Genomic DNA, 19,051 nt, shown 5'->3' on the forward strand with positions numbered 1-19,051 from the left:
TGGGAGCACCAGTGGGAATGGGGAATGAAGATGTGGGAGGAGGTGACTGGAGGTTAGAGTTGGGGAGAAAGGCAGATTTGATGAGGAGGCAGAAGGGGGGCTGCAACTGGCTGGACAATGAGAATGGGCACAAGGAATGAAGGTAGCAGACTAGGACTTGTGCAGTGAGTGCGTAGAGTGAGACTAGGACTTACTGGGCAAAGAGACTGGGATGAAAAGTCTGAGGCATGGAGACTGAGACCAGGTAGGTGAGGATAATGGAACTGGGATGAGGAGCAAAGGACGGGAAAGAGACAGGATTGGAAAGGGACAGGTTAGAGGGGATGGGGTAGAAGGGGTCACACTTACAGGGAATGGAAAAAAGCGTCTGTGCCCACTTGGCCAGGAATGGGGCAGAAGGGTCTTGACCCCAAAAGCATGTTTCCTTCCATAGCCTGGAGTGGAACATGTGATTTCTGAGTCTCACCATTCCTCTGCTGTCAGCAAATATTCATGAGATTGACTGGCATGTAATTAAAGTCTGTATCATAATGTATATGCACAAGCAGCCAAATTAAGGTTGCACAGGTAACCTTAATTCTGGTATTTGCTAATTTTTGAGCGCTTGACTTTGCAATCTTAATAATGTTTTTAATGGAGTTCTATTGTGTGTAATATTTATATCTGTGCGTGCCTGCGCCCACATATTTTAAAAGCCACAAGACATCACAGGCTAGAAACCAGAAGCCCTGTCCAACTCTCAATCAAGTCAATCAGAATTGGATCAGGCTCTAGAAGAGCAATATATCCTTTAGAAATGATAACCACACCTTTCCCTTGGTGAAAAGATCCTCTCCTTTCCTTGTCAATTTTCTTCTTCCTGTGTCTCCCAAGAGCCCTCGCAGAGTGACATACACATCTGCATCTGTTCCTGACTCCAGGGATGCTGCCGTAGTAATGTACAGAACATACTCTTTTACTGTTTGAGGGGGGAGGGAAAGAAAGAAGTTTTGAAGCTTGGACATTTAAGAAATACATTTAATTTAATATATTATGATTATATTTTTATTTCTGGAGCATTCCTGGCCAAACTGATCTAAGTGATCTAAGAATGGTATCACTTATAACACTACACTGTAATGAAAATAAAAACCCAATGTAATTAAAATTAACAATCAAAACAATTTTTGAGTTGGAAAAAGAGAATGAGAGTAAAAAGTAATAAACAGATCAATACTGATCACTCTAAAATAGCAAAGACAACATCCCTGGGAAAAACAAGCTTTTGATTTATTTAATTAATTTATTTATTTACAAGCATAACAAACATACAAAACATCCATCCTAAACTCTAGGTGACCTTAATAATTATTCAGAACCACAACTAAACATAAAAGGCTCCATTCTGAGCTTTGCTGAATCCATACTTAGCACAGTTTAGGGAGTGAGAGAGGAGCAAACCTTTACACTTCCTTTGAACCTTGGCCACTGGTCAAAATGCACCCCTGCATAAACCAGAGCACCCCCAGGGCTGCTTTAAATTGTACCATTTTCAGTAATCCCTTAGGGAATGTGTTGACAGCCGAGGATCTGGAGGACCATTGTATGTTTCTGTCCCATTCCTCTACTTCTAACCAACTCCCCCTCATTCCCCTTCAACTGAGGAATCTTTGGTTGTCTTGGTTAATGTAGCTTTAAGTGCTCTTTTTTGTGTCACTAGAGCAATGCAAAAGGCATTCGGTAAGGGCTGAGGATCCGGCCCAAAGACAAAACCAGAAGCAACCACTACACTGATAGCAGGAGCCAATAAGACCCCATGTAACACAAAGGGATCAAAATTATGGAAAAAACATCACTTCCTGCGTAACATTACCACTCAAGCAATGTCCCTCTCACCAAAAGAAGAGCTGTGCTGCATTCCCCGAAAGTCAACACATTTGTGCTACTTTGGAGCAAGAGTTTGGGGGAAAGAATTTCAAAGTCAAGTGGCCCTCATAGAGAATGTCCTGTCAATAGCTTCCTCAATTTTATATCAAGGGTGCTCTGGATGAATGCCTTCACTGATATTAAGTATGGCTATAGGGCTGATGGAGAAAGATGATCTCTCAAGCAGGAAGGTCACAGACCATTTAGGTCTGATAGTTATAACTAATACCTTAAGCTCCACCCAGGAAATACAGGAAGTCAATGCAGCTGAAGGAGCATTGAGGTAATGTCCTTAAGTCCGGGTACCTACTTAAGATACCATTTTCTGCACTAGCTTCTGTTAATGAATGGGGGTTTAGGCTCAAAGCAAAGCATATTACAAAAATCTAGTCTTGAGGTGAGAGAGGCACAAATCACAGCAGAAAGTTTCTGGGGAAACTTGGTAATTGTATCATAAATGAGGAAGGCTTAAATTCCTAGGAGCACAAGCATATATGCATCTTCTGTGAGGTACTATATAACTTCTCCTTATCTAAAATTGCAGCACCAAGAGTAATTTCCCTTGGAATTTCCTTTGTTGTTTGGGAAGGGAAACAAAGTAATATTGTCAAGATAAAAATTAACTCAAATGAGTGCTACTCACAAGATTTTTAATCTTCTCAGTGCTCAGGTTCTGCACTTCTTTGTATTAGAAAATGGAATTAATCATACTTGGAAAGCAAAATGCACAACTAAATAAATGGACTGAGTTTCAAAGCAGTGCAGAGGATTTAGTTACCTTAACCCATTAAAATGAATGGAAGATGTACGATGAAATAGCTTGCATTGCTTTGAAAATCTCAACCCTGACCCTTGAGCAAATCTTTAGTGTTTTTGTCAAGTAACAAACCTGTTGAAAAATGAAAACCAGCTCGGAGAACTGGAAGTTCAGCTACTGTGCATCCTTCAGCATCTGTAAAGTTCCAAAGAAATGGAAATTCTAGAATTTCTTTACTTTTTCTATGTTGAAGTTTCACCTGCACATAAAAAAGAACATAAGCCAATCTCAGTATCTGTGTTCTGGGGTTCTCATGTAAACTGTGATAGACAGATAATCTGTAACTTAAAGAGCCATGATACTGATTAGAGAAAAAGATGAATACTATTATTCTAAACTGGCCTTTTGAAACTGGTCTTTAACAAGGCGGAAGAAGGAAAGGTAGCCTATTAGAAAGTCATTAAGATCCTGTCAAAACTATAGTTGAAAAAAACAAACAAACCTATTTAAGGGAGTTCTGGGAAAAAATGAAAATGTAGAAATCTAGCACATCAGTACCATCTGAATCACATGATCTTAAGAATATTTGTTAATTAGTGTATTAAATCTCTGTGAATTATTGTATAAATGAAATAAAGGGATGATAGTGAACAAAGAAAACTGTAGACTGAATTTTAGAAACAATCCTTAACAATGAGGGTTATGAGATTGTGGAATAGCCACCCATGGTAAGTAACAGAAGTTCCACTGAGTCATTTAAAGCTAGACTGGAAAAAGCACTTGAAAATATACAGAGTAATCCTGTTTTGACTAGGAGATGAAAAAAATGGTCTAATCTTTCATTTCTATATTATCTATCTCACTACCTTTGAAAAAAAATGGCCAAATACTTCTCCCACTAAGCTCAATGTCTTTGGTTAGCAAAAATCATAGGTATGTGGCATCATTATGTAGGCCTTCAAAGGGCTCCTATATTTTCCATGATGTGATAGAAACATTGAAAAGATTAAAAAATGAAATGTAGGCTCTGGTATAGAGTTAAACTAAAGAGAATTCTCTCTTTCATACTAATGTCTGTATGTCTGCAAAGTTTCTTGGAAGTCAGACCTCACTTACTGTGCTTTCCTTCTTCAAGAAGTGGGAAGAATAAAAAACTGTTCTTTTATTTTGGCTAATATGTTCTCCAGAAATGAGTAATCTATTATAGTTATTTCATGTACTGGATATTGTACTAGAGTGATGTGAGATAGTTTATTCAAAAAACATAAACAAAATTATTTTTCAGTGCTTTTAATTACAACAATTTTAATTCTCAGTCCTAATGATAAACAGCAGAATGAAGCTCCTGACATTTCCCTGTATTGTGAGGGCAAAACCCCTAGACTGTGAAGTCCACTATTGTATCATTTAAATAAATAGCAATAGGAACACAGGAACTATCATACTGGATCAGATCAGTGGTCAAACTAGACTAGTATCCTGCCTCTCACAGTAGCCAGTACTAGATGCCTCACATGAAGATCCAAGAATTCCTGCAATGGGTCTATGAGGGCAAAATCCACCCCTAATGGAAGGGAAACTCTTTCTAATCCCAGACAGCTAGCATTCTGCTTATGCTCTTTGTATTTTTAATCCTACCGAATGTGACTATGGATATTCTCATTATCCACATAAATGGTAGCGATCTTCTTCTAACTGAGCTTTGAGTCACTGCCATGACTTAATGAAGTAAAGCATGCTAATGGCTATCACTGTTTGTAATTACCAAGTTTCTATCCTCAATGCACAAATTTCCATTGTGATCCACCATGTTTCACAATCTTCCAAAGGCAGTTATAACTTTATCAACAGACTTACTAGATGAATATTTCATTTGGAAAAGAAGATGAAATTAACAACTGGCGGAGCAGATAAATGTCAGGTGCTTCATCCTGCAGCGTAACTTCGCATATTTAGACTGAGAACTAACATTTTCCCACTTAATTTTGTTATGAAAATGAAACACAAATATTAATGGATTAAGGTATAATGAAAACTGAAAGTGGGGGGATTCTTTCTTATACCCTTCCTTTTATTGTGCCAGCTAGAGTTGATAAGGATTTTTTCTGTGCAGTGTAGTGCCACAGCAATTTTGATGTGATGTGAGGTTTTAGCTTCAGCATCTTAGACATCAGAGGAAAGAATGTCACTTTTGCTATTCATTTCTTTTTCTAAGATGCCAACTTTAATGGTAGATATTTTTGTCAAAAGGCATTTCCAGTGTCTCACTTCATTAGTGGTCTTGGATCATAGGTCCATAACATGTAATAGCCAATTTGGAATTATGTAAACACTGCCATTTATGCCAGTGGCAATAGTTATGAAAAGATAGCACGGGAAAAGCTATAGACTACGGCACCTCTGTTAGCTGCCCTCTAGAACTCCAACATAAGTTTACAGAATTTTTGTTGTTCAAACATATTCGAATAAAAAATGTTTTGAGCACATTGTGAAATCACTGCACCAACACTGTTAGCAGATCTACTTACTTTGTAAATAAGAAATGTTATGTAATTTTGAACGTAACTGGAAGCTGCTTCTGGAAATAACTGTGGCTTATGAAAAGAAGAGAACTTTAAAATAAAATAAAATAAAATAAAATAAAATAAAAAGATCTGAGCTTGCTTTTTAGTGGTTTTTACCTCATGACAATGCCAGATCTCTCCATTTCTGGCATCTTCTATTTCCAAGCGAACTTTGCATATAGAGGTGAATTTCTTATCTAGTTCCACTGATGTCTGACAGATCTCAGGCTTTTTAAGGGATCCTTTGGGAAATAAGACTGGAATACTTGTACCTTTTTCACCACAAATAGTTAAAGACATTTTAGGGCTCATGCTTGAAGCATCACTAGTTGTAACAATGACATCCCAAGTCCCTAGTGAAACAAATCAGTAAAAAATAATTAATTCATTAACTGCACTTAATATCCAATATAGTACAGATGCTTGTAGCACGGTGAGTGAGTGAACGACTAACAATTGACTTTCATTTTCTCATTGAACCAGAATCTAGAAATTTGTTAAACTCATTCATTATCATCCACTGAGTACACACAGAAATCCTAGATTAGAGCTTTGACCTTTCTACCAGAGGATACCAATTATCAATCTTTTTCACTGAATTTCAACTGTTCAAGTACCCACTTAAACTAGACTCTTGAAATTTGGTAGGTATATTCATTCACCAGAGGCCACTGAGAAACACCCCTGACTCCACATTTGACATTTTTATTTAGGTCACCACAGGACATCAAGTCCTTCTTCCACAAGGTGGTCATATTAGTTACTCTCCAATTTGAAGAAATCATGGTCTTTTGGGTTCAGCAGTTACATTGATCAGATTTTAACAGATGTGTTGTTCATATTGAGACTCCTAATTATGGCCCCTATTCAGGAAATCATCTGTATTCAGGACAGCATATAAGCATGTGCGTAACATAAAGTTAAGCATAAGTACTGTCCTAAATAGTGATGGACTTGAGCATGTACTTTCCTGAATTGAGGCCACAGAAAACACTCAAAGCAGTAGCTGAAACAAGAGATATAAAAGAACTGGAAGATTTCACTGGATATTGAAAAGGAATAGTAATTACTTTTCAAACCAAAGGGGTAGCCTTTCACACTCAAAACTCCCACTGAAATCAACATCAGTTTTGGGTGCAGAGGGAATGCAGGATGAGACATCATAGGTTCAAAGTTAACAATAAAATTTTACTCTAATATGAGACACCACCATTTGGTTTGAATTAACTTGTTTAATTTTTGTAATTAAGCCCCCAAATTGCATCCCTATGGGGAGTCCCACTGACATCAATGGGACACCACATGCTGGCCGAGTGCATTGATGGATCAGGGCTTAAGGCTGTATGTTTGTCATGGCCATGATTTCTATGAAAATAAACTTGACTTTTGAAGAGCTTTTTGGTCACCTGGGCTGGCCCACTACTGAGTATGATTCAATTACTTTTTTAATTTGGCTCTTTATATGCCCAGTGAGCGAGAGTATGGACTGAACCATTTAAAATCATTTTTATTGTAAAATAAAAGATACTTTGCTGAAAATAATTCAGTCAATGACTTCCTGTTTTTATTCTCAGAATTTCCCTGAAAGCCAGACTAGGCAGCCTTAACACAATAGGATAAATCCTGAGCTGGTGTAATTTATCATAGTTCTATTAACATCAATGGAGCTATGACTATATCTATTTTTGTACATAGACATAAATGGAGCTAGATTAGTTATACCACCCGAGGATCGGCTCCCATGAGTTCAAATGTACAGACTCCAGTGAAAGAGAAAATTAGCTTTACCACATTCTTAAAATTATCCAAAGTAACTTTTCTATAAATTAAGATGTTGTGATTTGAAGGCTGACACAGCCAACTTTATCAAAGCTACAAATAAATTAAACCAAAGATAGCAATGAAAAGTGAATGAAAATTTCCTACATCTCCACTGGCACATGGAATATTGTTTTTAGACCTTATGGTTATTAAAATACTGAATGTTACTCGTCATGGACTTTGGGAACTATTGGTAATTCTCAATCTGGATTTGGGGGGATAATGTTACACTCTGTAACAACATAAGAAGGCAGGTCCTTCTTATGTTAAAAATGGCAACTATGTATTGATGAATTCACTGAGGTTTAGGAGGTCAGTGTTTGTAACTGCTGGTCCTACACTCATGTTTCCAAGATATTGAAAAGGAATAGTAATTACTTTTCAAACCAAATGGGTAGCCTTACACACTCAAAATTCCCACTGAAATCTGCAGCAACATTTCTCTGATGTTCCAGTGTTCCCTTAAATTATGACAGAAATCTGCCTACTGTACCAAAAGCATGCAGCTCAGACTGAAGGATGTACATTTTGCTTCTCTGTGCCTATAACAAACACAGCTAATGTACACAAAATACTCAGAGCATAAAATGGAACATCCATAGGTCATAGCATGTGTATAAAGTAACCTAAGTTCTATTAAAATATTGCAGTTTTTGAATGCAATTTCTAATGTTCAGATTGGTTAGGTCTGGGCATGGAGTCATGTCTGTCATTTGTGGTTCAGATGCCATAAATGGACCCTGATCAATATTTTACTCCCTTCCAAAAGAGATTATGGGAGAGAGCCAGGTACAGTGACAAAGGGTTAAAGGCTTAAAACGTTTTCAGTGTCCAAATTCTTTCTGAAGTTTCGTCTTCTGTTCATTTCAAATTCTGAATAGAATTCTGGGTTCCACTGACCCCTAAGATAAATACCATTGAGAATTGGTACCACAGACGTACCTTTCAAATGAAAATGCAACGCAAACAAGAGCAAAGCCAATGGCAAACATTCACGCATACGGTAAAAACACTATGTTCTAAAATAAATGTTTCATGTCTCTTCATGTGACAGTGCTGCGAGAGCCTTCTGCTCTGCATTTCCCGACATATGGCACAACCTACTTTCTTTCTGCCTCATCAACTCAACACCTATTTTCAAATTCAATCTGAAAACATATTTGCTGAAAAACAAATACTTCTTAATCTCCCTCTTTGTGCTGTTATTTTTTTCTTTTAGCATTATAACTGTATTTACCAGCTTTGTACAGTGCTGGGAATACAGTTTGTATAAAAGAAGCTATTCAGAATAAAGTGGTACTGTATATTAAGTCTCAATTTACCCATCCTGGGGAAAAAAAACATAAAATACATCAAATTAGAAGCCCGAATGTGTTTTGATGATTTTGCATCTCACCCTGAATATTTCCTGCCAACCTCTCATTTCTCACTTTTCCAAGAAGTCTCAACTTTCGTTCCATCCGTCCGTCACCAACTCCGCTGTCTAACCATTGCTGGCATGAGAATACATATTGGCAGTCACTCTTGCCTGATTCTTGGATGGTGATTCGGTCCAGGTACCATCCAGCTCCATAACCCATATTCTTGTGTTCAGCTAGCACTTTGATTAACATTCCGAGGTCTACGGCTCTCACACTGAAGCTATTAACCTGATGGGAAAACAAGTCACAGTGAATTGCACATAATTAATACCACCAGTTATTATTAAAATGTATTTACCAAGGTTGTGCCAGGTAAAATGGATTCGTTTCCATATTAAATCATTCATTTTTGTGTTGGCACAACAGAACGATGGGGAATTAGACTGATATGCATAATAGGCTGATGTTGACATTTGGAGGTCTTATTATAAAGGAAATATTTGGATCCTTGCATCCGTATATTTTCCCAGTCCCTACCCAGAGAGTCCATCCCCTGGGTTGCGAGGAACAGAGAATCTATCACTAGCGACCCTCGCTCTGGTGTGCTCCTCCCTTGGCTGGAGAGAAAGAGGGAAGCATTAATTTACTTGCATAAGACCCAGGCGTGTTGCTGGCCCAGCCCTCCCACTCCAGGTCAACTCTCCCCACACCACCCAAATGGAACTCCATGGAGGCTGAGGAAGTGACAGAGGCCAGTACTAGGATGCACCAATTAAACAGAACTTTATCTTAAATGAGGCCTTTTGTTCTTAAAATGTTTCAAAGCCTTGTAGACCCTAAGTCTTCTTAGCTTCTAGAAGGGAGAAGAAGCCACATTATAACACCACCAGACAGAAATAGTGATGTTTTTATGACTGTGCAAATGAAAGACGACACAGACAGCAGAAAGTATAACTAAGGCTGTTCATGCAGGCAAATGAGAAGAGATGTGCTCTTTAGGTGTAGGGACATCTGTTAAAATATTGCTACAGCTACCAGTAAACAAAAACTAAATAGCAGCTGCACAAGTGCATGATGGGATGAATAAATTATGTGAGCAAGAGAATGAATATGTTCTGTGAGAGAACGTGAGTGGGAGGGTGGATATATGGGCTTGTGTGTGGGTGTCATTAAAAAAACAGATGGATAGCAGAAACAGACGCTATAATTTTACTTGTTGCCAACCAATGCACCACCAGGCAGGGTAACACAGGAAGACCAGAAAACATCAAAGGGAGAGATGATTTAAAACAAAATAATAATAGCCCAGCTAATCCATGCTCCTGTGAGTGGGGGATTATTCACTGCAATTTGCTCAGAAAGAGGAAACCTCAGTTGTTATTCCTACCAGAGTTTTTAGGACTTTTGACATTTTTGTCTTGACATATCCTTGATCTTCCCCAAACAGATACAATGGCAAACTATAACCCTTAGTGTAATGCATAAGAAACCTAAAATAGGAGTTAGCTGAGACGAACATTTAAATAACTTTTATTGGGAGCATTAAATCCTTTTTAAATTTTATTTTTTTGCAGTTTCAAGACAATTTTTTTTTGTCAGTGTATATTACCCTTAACTTACAGAAACTAGCCTGTGCTGGTCATATTCATGTTCCTTCACTGCTAACTCTTTTCAGAGGGAGACCTATCATTAGCTTCATTCTTTGGGACAATAATTCATAGTCATTAGACAACAGTGGTCACAATCACCCATTGTTAATCAATGAATTATCATCATAATGCATTAAATTACCCACTTCCTCAGCATTAGCAAGAATATACTTTTGTCTTATGTCATTATCCTTCTTTTTTGTTATTTTATTTTTTAATCTGTGTAAAGACATTCAGATCTGTATTATACACTTCATTGGAAGTGTAATTGATGAAAACCAAAATAATTTTATTTAAATTAGTTTGCCTGATTTAGATTCAGTTTTAGCTAGACAAAATGACAATTTCCCACTCATTTAACCCATTAAACCAGTGAGATCAGTTAGCTAGAAAGAGAATTACTTACATAAATATAAACTAGCCTTACTTTCTGCAGTTTAATTCAATTGGTTTAACTTATTTTACCATGCAGTAATAATAGGAATTTGTTACAAGTAGCTCATTTAATTCCTTTGCATTTTACAGAAGACTGTTCCTCAATCTTCATTTCCAAAGGTGCATCCTTGCTGCGTCTTTCAATCCATTCTTTTTTCCTCCCACCCAGCTTGCCCAGCATTGCCCTTTACTCAGCCAAGTGAGATGAATTCCCTTCTTTCTTTCCATCTAACATTGCTCTTGTTTGCCATCAAAATTTCTGTAACTTCTCCTTCTGCTCCTCTTGATTCCATGTCTTCCAAGGACATATCTGACATAATCCTGTCCTTTCAGAAAACTTCTTGCTCTCTTTATACCTTTCATCTCTTTTTGTTTCACCCTGTCACTAGAACTAAATTTTCTGACAAAACTCTAGCAGGCAGGATTACCTCCTGTCCAGGTTTTCCCATGATTGACCTTTTATTATTTTTTTGAGGAAGACTTCGGAAATCTGTAAATCTTCCTGAGATATTAGAAGTTCTGTGTTTTGTCTCCCCCTCCCCCCCCCCCCCCCCCCCCCCACAAAGGGTCACCATTGGTTTGCTGAGTCTGTGCCTGGGAGTGGGAGGAAGCATGTCCCACCTCAGAGTGGGGTGGTTGGGGTAGGGCACTGCCTGAGGGGAGGCCAGGGAGGAGGAGACTCAGATATTCTCCTCAGGCATGGGTCGATGGGGGGAGGTGAGAATAGCAGACTCATCGATGACTCAGTGGGGAAAGTGAGGCCAGGCCTGGGTGTGCTGGGCTCATTGATGGCTCAGTGCTCTCCCCTCTATGTGTTGCCATTTTAAATGATAGAACATGCAGGACGTGTAGAGAACAATCAGCACTGAGCCCCACCCCCCGCCCTACTAGTCCTAACTTCCCCCCCGCCCCCTATGTCCTAGTTTTTTGACCTTCAGAGGTGGCAACCTAACAGGGGTTCTCAATGTATAGGCTCCTGGCAATGCAGAAGGGCCTGGAAACCCTGAAACCCTGGCTTGATGGTTTGAGATGGGGCTTTTCAGGCTTCTAGATTCTCTGCACCACAGCTGGGAGCTTGGCACTGCTAAGTCCCAGCTTGAGCAAGGGCTCTTGGGGCTTCTGGAGTCTCCATTTCACAGTAGGGACTCCCCAGTGCCTGAACACTTCCCAATGCCTGGAGACTCCCCATGGGTAGCTGTCATAAAAATAAAGGGAAGGGTAACCATCTTTCTCGATACAGTGCTACAAAATCCCTCCTGGCCAGAGGCAAAATCCTTTCACCTGTAAAGGGTTAAGAAGCTGAGGTAACCCCACTGGCACCTGACCAAAATGGCCAATGAGGGGACAAGATTCTTTCAAATCTGGAGGGGGGCGGACAAAGGGTTTGGTCTGTCTATGTGATGCTTTTGCCGGGAACAGATCAGGAATGCAATCCTTACCACTCCTGTAAGGTTAGTAAGTAATCTAGCTAGAAAATGCGTTAGATTTTCTTTTGTTTCATGGCTTGTAAAATAAGCTGTGCTGGAGGAAATGTATATTCCTGTTTTTGTGTCTTTTTGTAACTTAAGGTTTTGCCTAGAGGGATTGTCTATGTTTTGAATCTGATTACCCTGTAAGGTATTTACCATCCTGATTTTACAGAGGTGATTCTTTTACCTTTTCTTTAATTCAAATTCTTCTTTTAAGAACCTGATTGATTTTTCATTGTTCTTAAGATCCAAGGGTTTGGGTCTGTGTTCACCTGTACCAGTTGGTGAGGATTCTTATCAAGCCTTCCCCAGGAAAGGGGGTGTAGGGCTTGGGGGGAAGGAGGATATTTTTTAAACTAAAATGACTGCAGTGGACATGTTATTCCTTGACTTTAGCAAAGCTTTGGACATGGTCTCCCACAGTATTCTTGCCAGCAAGTTAAAGAAGTATGGGCTGGATGAATGGACTATAAGGTAGATAGAAAGGTAGCTAGATTGTCGGGCTCAACGGGTAGTGATCAATGGCTCCATGTCTAGTTGGCAGACGATATCAAGTGGAGTGCCCCAAGGGTCGATCCTGGGGCCGGTTTTGTTCAATATCTCCATTAATGATCTGGAGGATGGCATGGATTGCACCCTCAGCAAGTTTGCAGATGACACTAAACTGGGAGGAGAGGTAGATACGCTGGAGGGTAGGGATAGGATACAGAGGGACCTAGACAAATTAGGGGATTGGGCCAAAAGAAATCTGATGAGGTTCAACAAGGACAAGTGCAGACCCTGCACTTAGGATGGAAGAATCCCATGCACTGCTATAGACTAGGGACCGAATGGCTAGGCAGCAGTTCTGCAGAAAAGGACCTAGGGGTTACAGTGGACGAGAAGCTGGATATGAGTTGACAGTGTGTCCTTGTTGCCAAGAAGGCCAATGGCATTTTGGGATGTATAAGTAGGAGCATTGCCAGCAGATCGAGGAACGTGATTGTTCCCCTCTATTCGACATTGGTGAGGCCTCATCTGGAGCACTGTGTCCAGTTTTGGGCCCCACACTATAAGAAGGATATGGAAAAATTGGAAAGCGTCCAGCGGAGGGCAACAAAAATGATTAGGGGACTGGAACACATAAGTTATGAGGAGAGGCTGAGGGAACTGGGATTGTTTAGTCTGCGGAAGAGAAGAATGAGGGGGGATTTGATAGCTGCTTTCAACTACCTGAAAGGGGGTTCCAAAGAGGATGGATCTAGACTGTTCTCAATGGTAGCAGATGACAGAACAAGGAGTAATGGTCTCAAGTTGCAGTGGGGAAGGTTTAGGTTGGATATTAGGAAAAACTTTTTCACTAGGAGGGTGGTGAAACACTGGAATGCGTTACCTAGGGAGGTGGTGGAATCTCCTTCCTTAGATGTTTTTAAGGTCAGGCTTGACAAAGCCCTGGCTGGGATGATTTAGTTGGGGACTGGTCCTGCCTTGAGCAGGGGGTTGGACTAGATGACCTCCTGAGGTCCCTTCCAATGCTGATATTCTATGATTCTGGGGGAAGACATCTCCAAATGGTCTCTTTCCCTGTTCTTTGTTTAAAACGCTTGGTGGTGGCAGCATACTGTTCAAGGACAAGGCAAAGCTTGTACCTTGGAGAAGTTTTTAACCTAAGCTGGTAAGATTAAGCTTTGGGGGGTCTTTCATCCAGGTTCCCACATCTGTACCCGAGAGTTCAGAGTGGGGAAGGAACCTTGACAGTAGCCCTGGGGGAGTCCCCCAGAGCTGGAGTCCAGAGCAGTCAACTGGTCTGCTTTGTTTAGAAAAAAAATTGAACCCATACTGTTTATTTTTTAAACTAAAATGACTGGAACGTTCTTTCTGCAGGAAATGTCAACACTCCTAGTTTTAATTCCAAACCAAAACCAAAACTTTTTCTAAATGTCAGAATTTCCTGTGGAGTAGAAATTCCGAGATCCAGTCAGGTTTGCCTTTCACTCCAGCCTCATGCCCTATGTTACAGACATTGTTATTAACCTCTTTTCTTTTAGTATCTTCCCCAGTTCTTTAAAAATCTGCCACTGCCCACTCCCTAATAAAACCTTCCCTTGAATTTGAAATTGAAGGAAAACACTTTGTCTGATCTCTTCAATGACATGTAAATAAGAACATAAGAATGGCCATCCTGGGTCAGATCAATGGTCCATCTAGCCCAGAATTCTGTCTTCTGACAGTGGCCAGTGCCAGATGCTTCAGAGGACAAGAACAAAAGAGGGCAATTATCAAGTGATCCATCCCATCATCCAGTCCTAGCTTCTGGCAATCAGAGGTTTAGGGACACACAGAGCATGGGGTTGTGTCCCTGGCTATCTTGGCTAATAGCTATTGATGGACCTATCATCCATGAACTTACCTAATTCTCTTTTGTAGTTGAGGCTCACCTCCAGGCTATGTTGTTGCAAATTCTTATAGCCTTTAGGGAGGCAGAAATTCACCCAGGAATTGCTCCAATGCAGGATCTTTCAACCAGTTTTGTACCCTTTACAGTAATTTCATCTAGACCACATTTCCCTAGTTTGCTTATGAGAATGTCATGTGGGACTATTTCAAAAGTCCTACTAAAATTAAGATATATCACATATACTGTTTCCCTTCATTCACTAGTCCAATAAGCCTGTCAAAGAAGAAGTTAGGTTGGTTTGGCATGATTCGTTCTTGACAAATCTAAGCTGGCTATAACATATTTAGTGAAGACTGAAGCAAAATAGGGACTAAACATCCCAGCTTTCTTGGTGTTGTCGGTTATTCGCTCTCCTTCCCTGCTAAGTAGAGGATCTACACTTTCCTTCGTCTTTCTCTTGCTCCTCATGTATTTATAGAACCTCTTCTTATTGCCTTTTATGTCCCTTGCTAGCTGCAACACATTTTGTTCCTTAGCTTTTCTGATTTTGTCCCTTCATACTTACACTATTGTTTTGTACTCAACCTTGGCAATTAGTTTTCACTTTCTGTGGGATTTCTATTTGATTTTCAAGTTGTTAAAGAGCTCATGGTGCAGCAATATTGGCCTATTAGTATTCTTCTTGCCTTTTCTTAGCATCAGGATAGTTTGCGGTTGTGCCTTTAATATTGTCTTTTTGAGAAACTCCCAGCTCTCCTGAACAACTCTTTCACTTGGATTTTCTTCCCCTGGAATCTTACCTGCCAGTTCTCTGAGTTTGTTAAAGTCTGTTTTTTTAAGTCCATTGTCCTTATTTCTGATGGTCTCATGCCCCTTTTCCTCAGAATAATGAAATCTATCATTTCATATAATTTCATGATCACTTTCACCCAAACTGCCTTCAATAAATTCACAACCAATTTCTCCCTGATAGTCAGAAACAAATATAAAATGGCTGGTCTCCCCCATCCCGGGTTACTTCCTTTATAAACAAACAAAAAGTTGTCCCCAGTAAATTCCAAGACCTTTACTGGACACTTTGTGTTTTGCCATATTTCTTTTCAAACAGATGTCTGGGTAGCTAAAGTCCCCCATTATTCAGTGTTCATGTCGCATTCCCTGTCAGTACCCGGCCTGGGCCAGGGAAGCTAATCATAGAATCATAGACTTTAAGGTCAGAAGGGATCATTAACACACATACATTTAACAGTGGGTTACACTTTCATCTCCTCTTTATTGCAGTGCTTTTTCATATGATCTCCCCAGGTCCTTGTCCTCCAAACTCCAGTAGGTACAGAATCCTGCTGCTTGCCTTCTGACATGTACAAGCTGCGCTTGAGTAAACACCACCATCTGTTCCAAATCCATCTCATGATCCAATTCAAAACTGTCCAAAAAACCAGAACACCACCAGACGCTTTCCTCAGAATACCTTCTAGATCTTGTTTTCACAACTCCCCTCTCTGCTTCTTTCATTGCTTTAAAACTGGCCTCCTTTCTTTTCTTTCATGTAAGATCATCAACCACTGTTGTTGCAAGAACCTTCTCCACTGCAGGAAAATTCAATATGGAATAGCCTTCCCATCTCATTGATTCTCCATCTCCTTCAAATCTTAGCCAAAAACATATTTTCTCCCTTGCCTCAAGAAGTTTCTCTCACTCACTGACATTTTTATTTTAACATTGTAATTATTATTAAACTCTATAAAGAGCTTTGCAATGCAGTTTGCATGGAAGATGCAATTCATAGTGCAGGCCCAGTCCTGTGATTTTGAAGGCGGAGGAGAGGAGTCTGGTTCTAGACAGACAGAAGAAGCGGTAAGGGGGATACAGGGACAGAATCTGTGATGGGGGTTGGAGACAGGATTTAAAAAAGAAAAGAACAGCAATTTTAAACTGGATTATGAAATTGATATGGAGTCAGTGGCACTGATGTCATTGGGTATGGTGTCAGAGGAATAGTAGTGCACAGCAGAGTAGTAGTTCTCAGCATCTCCCCCAAACAGGGACTGTATTTGAATTGTCTTGTTTAGCACTGATTGAAATTAGCACAATATTTCAATTTAGTATGTGTGTTCTTTAAGAAAATATTTTGTATCTCACATAGCAAATATACTCATATATGATGTGACAGTTGCTATAGTTACAAATACATTTTACTAATAAAAAGCAGATTAAACAGTGAAGTATGTAACCAACAAATATTGTTTGCAAATGAGGGAGGCATTGCTGTCCTGTGGTTGTAATAATCATGTGCAGAACACTTTTCCTGTTAAATTTCCTCATCAATACTCACTTCTCACATGTGAGACATGTCCTTACCTTTATACATGTTCCTTCTCTTCCCTAGCTCTGCCATATCCTCTTTCCTTCTGCTTTTATTTCTCACACATCTTATTCCCTCAGTGTGTCTTCTCATCCATTTCAGTCTCCTAAATTCCTCTTTGATGGACTGCTCTGTGTTCATTTTCACTTCCTCTCCTCTCTTTACCAGTTTTACTCAACTCAGAACTCTTTGCTCTTCTCCCTCTTATAAAAGTATTGAAAAGGTCTCCCACTTACAGAGCAATCACTGAACACTTCTGGAAGTGCCTTCCTTACCAAAGGTAATGTCTTCCAAAGTGCATCTGCTCCAGAGAGTGGAGATGTCAATAAGGCCCTAATCCTGAAAAGACTTCAGCAGCTGCTTAACTTTATACACTGTGAGTAGCCCCACTGTCTATGTTTGTAAATTTGCTCTTCTTCCTCATCAGCAGTATAAACTTGGAGTGACTCTTGATTTTCAGAGCTATGCTGAGGATCTGCATGTCTCTGGCAGCTGGGAAGAAGACAGCAGCTTCAATTTCAGCTAAGGACACCTGAGACTGGAAGGAGAAGAGCCATTGCCAAATTGACTCACCACTGAGATGACCTCCCGGAAGACACTGTACATTTTGTCAGAAATTTCTCAACCTACATGAGTTTGTATGCAAATACTTTCACTTCTCAGTTTTTTAGCTGCAAATGTTAAGATCCTTGCAAATATCTGTCAATTTAATCCAGACCCAGATGTTACCAATTTCTCTAAAACAAACAGTTTATCACAGTGAAGATGGTAATAGTCTACTCCTCAAAAAAATCCTGAAATTTTGCACATTTACCTCAGAGGAAATTAGCTAATTTCATTGAGAAATCACACCATTTACCCCTCTGCAAAATTGACTTTTGTAGGGAAAAAGAAATAAAATGGGAAAGATGATTGTTGTCAGAAAATGGACATTTGAGGAAAAAAGTTCTCATTTCTGATATAACTTATACTGATGGTCACATTGATTATTTAGTCACAGGTTTCAAACTGGGAAACACTGTCATGGTTCTGTTTGGGAATTTTTACAACTTTTTTTTCCTGCATTCAGTCTTTGTCTTTTGATGGGTGATGTATTTGACCTTCATAAAGAGTTTCATAAAGATTAGGTAATTAACTTTTTCCCTTGGTAACAACCTTTTTTTATATTGTGTTAGTTAAAACATGTTAATATATTTTTCTGACATGATACATTTTCTCAGCATATGCAAGACCTTAGTGGCCCTAACTCAACCAACACATAACTAACACATTTCATTTAAGTGGTTTCTAAATATAGGTTAGCACCTAGTGTAGACATGTTAATTGTTAGAGGAGAATTCTAGCCTCCTTCCTATTGTTCATCTTCAGCTGCTATCCTATTTTACTGTGAATCCATTATTTTTAAACTACTTTCTATTACTGACATTGTTCTTAAATTGGCATCCGCATTGATCTAAAATATCTGTTCTTAGCAAGTGACTGGAGTTGATTTGCAGCTTCCACTGGCTCAACATAGTATCCTCACTAAGGTTCTTGCTGTGCCTTTAGATTTCTAGAATAGACTATGACAAGTTCCTATATACACCACAGAACTGGTTTATGCCTCAAGCTTGTACTGAATCTTCAGAGAGAAAACAGGGTTTGGAAGATGACAATACCCCCCCCCCCAAAAAAAAAAGACGAAAGAAGAGAGAGAGAAATGCATAAAAAAATCCATACTAACCTGACCTCTTTCAAAACTTGTATGTGAGCTAGAATGCCTAAGTTTTCTTTTGCAGGAGTCTCCATTCTCTCCATATATTGTAATAAAAACATCTGCATCAGTTCCTGATGCAGGTAATGTTCCTGTGTGAACACTGACTGAGTAAAGAACTTCTGCCATGAAAAATAAATAAAAGAAAACATGACTAAAAATTCGATGCCAAATAAATAATTAATCTGAAAGAGTACAGGATAAAGTGAATATTAATTGATCCCCCTTCATGTACCTACATTTTCCATCCATTTTTAATACATCTTGCTAAATGCTTCTCAATGGCATGTTTCAGTGTTATAAATGGAATGTCAGAGCTCATGTTCATATTCAAAAGAGAAAAAAAATCTCTTAGTTATTGAAAGCCTGATCCAATGCCCACTGAAGTGAGTTGAAAGCCACTCACTAACTTCAATGGGCTTTGGATGATGCCTGAGTTCTCTTTATAATAAATACAGAGCTTAATTCCAGTTGGAACTTGCTCACTGCAGCAACATTTTATGAAAGAAATATAAAAGATTGACAATGAAAATATCCCCCTCTTTGTTCTTGGTCAGCTGCATTCAATGTTAACCTGTCAGGTAGATAACTACAA

General features: G+C 39.2%; 1 protein-coding gene across 1 annotated transcript in view; it reads right to left on the reverse strand.

Moving 5' to 3' along the window:
* RP1 (RP1 axonemal microtubule associated) overlaps positions 1–19,051 on the reverse strand; it is a 295,779-nt gene that overhangs the window by 40,112 nt on the left and 236,616 nt on the right. The window contains exons 44-48 of the mRNA XM_043539623.1: positions 18,427–18,578; positions 8,444–8,696; positions 5,344–5,579; positions 2,795–2,921; positions 810–958 (exon numbers count right to left, since the gene is read on the reverse strand). Of these exons, the coding sequence (XP_043395558.1) occupies positions 810–958; positions 2,795–2,921; positions 5,344–5,579; positions 8,444–8,696; positions 18,427–18,578 (917 nt within the window). The remainder of the gene's footprint in view (positions 1–809; positions 959–2,794; positions 2,922–5,343; positions 5,580–8,443; positions 8,697–18,426; positions 18,579–19,051) is intronic.

Source organism: Chelonia mydas, chromosome 2 (assembly GCF_015237465.2).
Source record: "Chelonia mydas isolate rCheMyd1 chromosome 2, rCheMyd1.pri.v2, whole genome shotgun sequence".
NCBI classification, from domain to species: domain Eukaryota; kingdom Metazoa; phylum Chordata; order Testudines; family Cheloniidae; genus Chelonia; species Chelonia mydas.